This window comes from Arachis stenosperma, chromosome 2, assembly GCF_014773155.1.
Source record: "Arachis stenosperma cultivar V10309 chromosome 2, arast.V10309.gnm1.PFL2, whole genome shotgun sequence".
Classification (NCBI taxonomy): Eukaryota; Viridiplantae; Streptophyta; class Magnoliopsida; order Fabales; family Fabaceae; genus Arachis; species Arachis stenosperma.
The window spans coordinates 114,161,174-114,164,830 of record NC_080378.1 but is presented as its reverse complement, the minus strand read 5'-3'; the positions used below and the strand labels follow the sequence as shown (position 1 = coordinate 114,164,830).

The 3,657-nt window shown below is 30.8% G+C and overlaps 1 protein-coding gene across 1 annotated transcript; it reads left to right on the top strand.

Annotated features, from left to right (window-relative positions):
• The first annotated feature begins 215 nt into the window (after window positions 1-215).
• On the top strand, window positions 216-3,418 carry LOC130961372 (geraniol 8-hydroxylase-like). The gene is made up of 2 exons (XM_057887219.1): window positions 216-1,157; window positions 2,498-3,418. Exons 1-2 carry the CDS (start codon window positions 270-272, stop codon window positions 3,107-3,109), a joined length of 1,500 nt encoding a protein of 499 aa, XP_057743202.1. The 5' UTR covers window positions 216-269; the 3' UTR covers window positions 3,110-3,418.
• Window positions 3,419-3,657: the final 239 nt, after the last annotated feature.

Here is a 3,657-nt window from a genome sequence, read left to right as displayed (position 1 = left end):
GTTTAGGGTCGAGTTCGGGTCTAATAAATAGACCCAGTATATATTTCGGGTCGAATTTAGGTCCATCAAACCCAGCTTCACCTGACAAATGTGCACCCCTACACTATATTTAAAAGCAAAATTAAGAAAAGTCAGACACAACTACAGAACTTATCAATTGGATCTGATGACCCAAATTATGTTTTGTTTCTACTACATATATACATGTATAATACAGGGTAGGGAAATTATATTATTATTGAAGCCAATAACCATATACCCAAACCACCATGAACTACCTACTACTTCTTCTACTTGCTTTCTTAGCTTGTGCAAGCATTCATGTTCTAATAATCTTCATCTTAGGCACCAAAAAATCCAAATCCTCTAAGGATCCACCAGGGCCTAACCCTTTTCCAATCATAGGAAACATCTTAGAACTTGGTAACCAACCTCACCAATCACTTGCTAAGCTTTCTCAAAATTATGGACCCATAATGAGCCTAAATCTTGGTAGCATAAAAACTATTGTTATATCCTCACCAAAATTAGCTAAAGAAATTCTCCATAAACATGACCTAATCCTCTCTAATAGAACAATCCCAGATACTATTAGAGCACTTGATCATCACATATTTTCAATGGTGTGGATGCCACCTACAAATCAATGGAGGATTCTTAGGAGAGCTTCTGCTAACAAAGTGTTCTCACCCCAACTTCTTGATTCTACACAAGTTCTTCGTCAAAAGAAGGTGCAAGAATTGTTGGATTTTGTGAGGGAAAAAAGTGAAAAAGGCGAAGCTTTAGATATCGGTGAAGCTACTTTTATAACGGTGCTTAATTCTATATCAAACACTTTTTTTTCTATGGATTTGGGTTATTACAATAGTTCTAATAAGCCACAAGAGTTCAAGGACATATTTTTTGGTATTATGAAAGAAGCTGGAAGGCCTAATGTTGTGGATTTTTTTCCAATGCTTCGCAAGCTTGATCCACAAGGTGCACGTGCAAGGATGAACAAATATTTTGGAAAGTTGATTGATTTTTTTGATGGTCTTGTTGAAGAAAGGTTAAGAAGGGAAAGGAAATTATCTAATGATGTGTTAGATTCTTTGTTGGAAGTCATGATGGAAGACAACTCACAAGTTACCCGCCCTCATTTATTGCATTTATTTTTGGTAAGTATCTTAAATCTTAATCTCCTTTTCTTTTGTTGGTAAGAGTAGAAAAATAATAAAAAATAGTCAATAATTCATATATATACAATTTATGTTGGATGATTGTTGATGGGATAACAGTATAACTCATTAACTCGTGTTTGCAAGTGGGGCAGGTTTTGTTCAGGATAGGGGGTGAGGTCAGGATCTGGGTGTTTGTTCTGTTTGGTTCAGTGCTAATTTAGTTTGATGTTACATGTGTTACTGTTTAATTTTTGTGTCTTTTACTTTCTTTTTTTTTTAGTCCTGCCTCACGTTTCCTGGTTTGTGAGTTAGTGAGAGTTATTATCATAAAAAAAAGAAAAGTAAATTATATTTTTGTTCTTGAAATCTGATAAAAATTTTAAAAATATCGCTAAATTTTATTTTGTTTCAATTGTATCTTTAAATTTTTTGATTTGCATCAAATATACTTCGACGGCTAAATTTTCAAAAAATTTAAGACCAATCTAACAATAATGCAAAAAATTATGTTTGATTTGCTTGTATTGAAGAGTTATTAAGAAATTGTTGTTGAATCGGTCTTAAATTTTTGAAAAATTAGCCGTTAGAGATATATTTGATGCAAATCAAAAATTTTTAAGATAAAATTAAAACAAAATAAAATTTAAAAATATTTTTAAAATTTTTGTCAAACTTCAGATAAAAAAATATAATTTACTCAAAAAAAAAATTATAGCCTTAGAAGAGAGGAAAAAAACATACAAAACCAAACTTAGCTAATTTTAAGGTTTAGATTTATAATTAAAAATTTAATTTTAAAAAATTATTTGACATTAAATTATAAAAAGTTAGTTTCCCAACATTATTCTATAAAAAAAATAGAGCGAATTAAAGTGCAAAATTTTACTGCTCACAGATAATAACAGAGCAGGATCTATATATAATTAAATTGGACAGAACAAATTGTGTAGTACGAAAATCTGACTTTATATAGATAGCATTGTCACTCTTGTTGGATTTTTTTATTAATAAGATTATTTTTTTATAGAAAAGTTATTCCTCTGTTTTAGCGATTGAAAAGTTTTAACTAACCTAGATATTCCTCTCTGTTTTTTTACTTTTAGAAAGATTTTATATAATTAAATATCTAAGCAAGGATCGTGCATGGACCATGTAAAAACAATGAAACATGCATAGTTTAGTCAAGGGAAAAAAAAAGAAGTAAACAACAAAACAATGCAAGGACCAATAACATTGTAATCTAGCCTTTAAATTCACATAAATTTCTTAATGTGTGTTAAAACTTAATTAGTAGAAATTTTTATCTATTAATTTTATTCATTGGTATTATATATTAGGATTTATTTGTGGCTGGAACAGACACAACATCAAGCACAATAGAATGGGCAATGTCAGAATTGTTATGCAACCCAGAAAAACTAGAAAAAGTTAGAAAAGAGCTTCAACAAGTGATTGGCAAAGATGAACAACAACAATTTGAAGAATCACATATCACAAAACTTCCATACCTAAGAGCAGTGGTGAAGGAAACTTTTAGGTTGCACCCACCAATCCCACTTTTGGTGCCACATAAATCAGAAGACAGTGTTGAAATATGTGGTTTCATGGTTCCTAAAGATGCACAAATTCTTGTTAATGTTTGGGCTATGGGTAGAGATTCAAGTATTTGGAGAAACCCAAATGAATTTTCACCTGAAAGATTCTTGGAAAATGATGTTGATTTTAAGGGCCAAGATTTTGAGTTAATTCCATTTGGTGCTGGAAGAAGAATTTGTCCAGGATTACCATTGGCTTCTAGAACCATCCACATTGTTTTAGCCTCTCTTCTATATAACTATGATTGGAAGCTTGCTAATGGAAAAAATAAAGAAGACATTGACATGACTGAGACATATGGGATTACTCTACATAAGGCTCAACCTCTTCAAGTTATACCAATCCATGCATAATATATATTATATATGTATTAATATTTATAATATATGATGATGATGTATCCTTCACAAAACTTAATTGATTTTCGTAATAATAAACTGTATCTCAAAGTGTTGAGATTTCAAGTTTCTGACAAGAATGCAGCAGAGTTTTGCAGTAACTTAGGAAGCAAGAAAACCAGAATTGAGAGAAATGATGAAGGAGCAATGTGATATGAATGAATTGTATTGAAATGTGTTCTCTTTTCATTAGTCTCATTCTTTTTATAGAAGAGAGTGAGACTAACTAATTCACTAACTCATAACTAACTACAACAGACTTAACCATATTCAAGATTAGTTTTAATCATGAGATATATATTAATAAGTTTGCACTCATTTTATCTTATTGTTGTATATATAGTAGTGGATTCATCATTTACGAAATTTCAGAAAAAGAAAATGTTTAGTGAAAATTATAAGAGAAATCCTTCCCAAAAAATTGTCAATGTCATGGTTCAACAGGTTGTGATTGTGCTTGGTGAGATTGTGGTTTGTGCAATAAGAACAAGAAGCAGAGTGAG

Excerpts from the sequence above, each read along its gene's own strand:
- LOC130961372 (XM_057887219.1), top strand. The coding sequence starts at position 270 with ATGAACTACCTACTACTTCTTCTACTTGCTTTCTTAGCTTGTGCAAGC. Across the intron at positions 1,158-2,497 it reads ATTTATTGCATTTATTTTTG|GATTTATTTGTGGCTGGAAC; the intron begins GTAAGTATCTTA and ends ATTATATATTAG.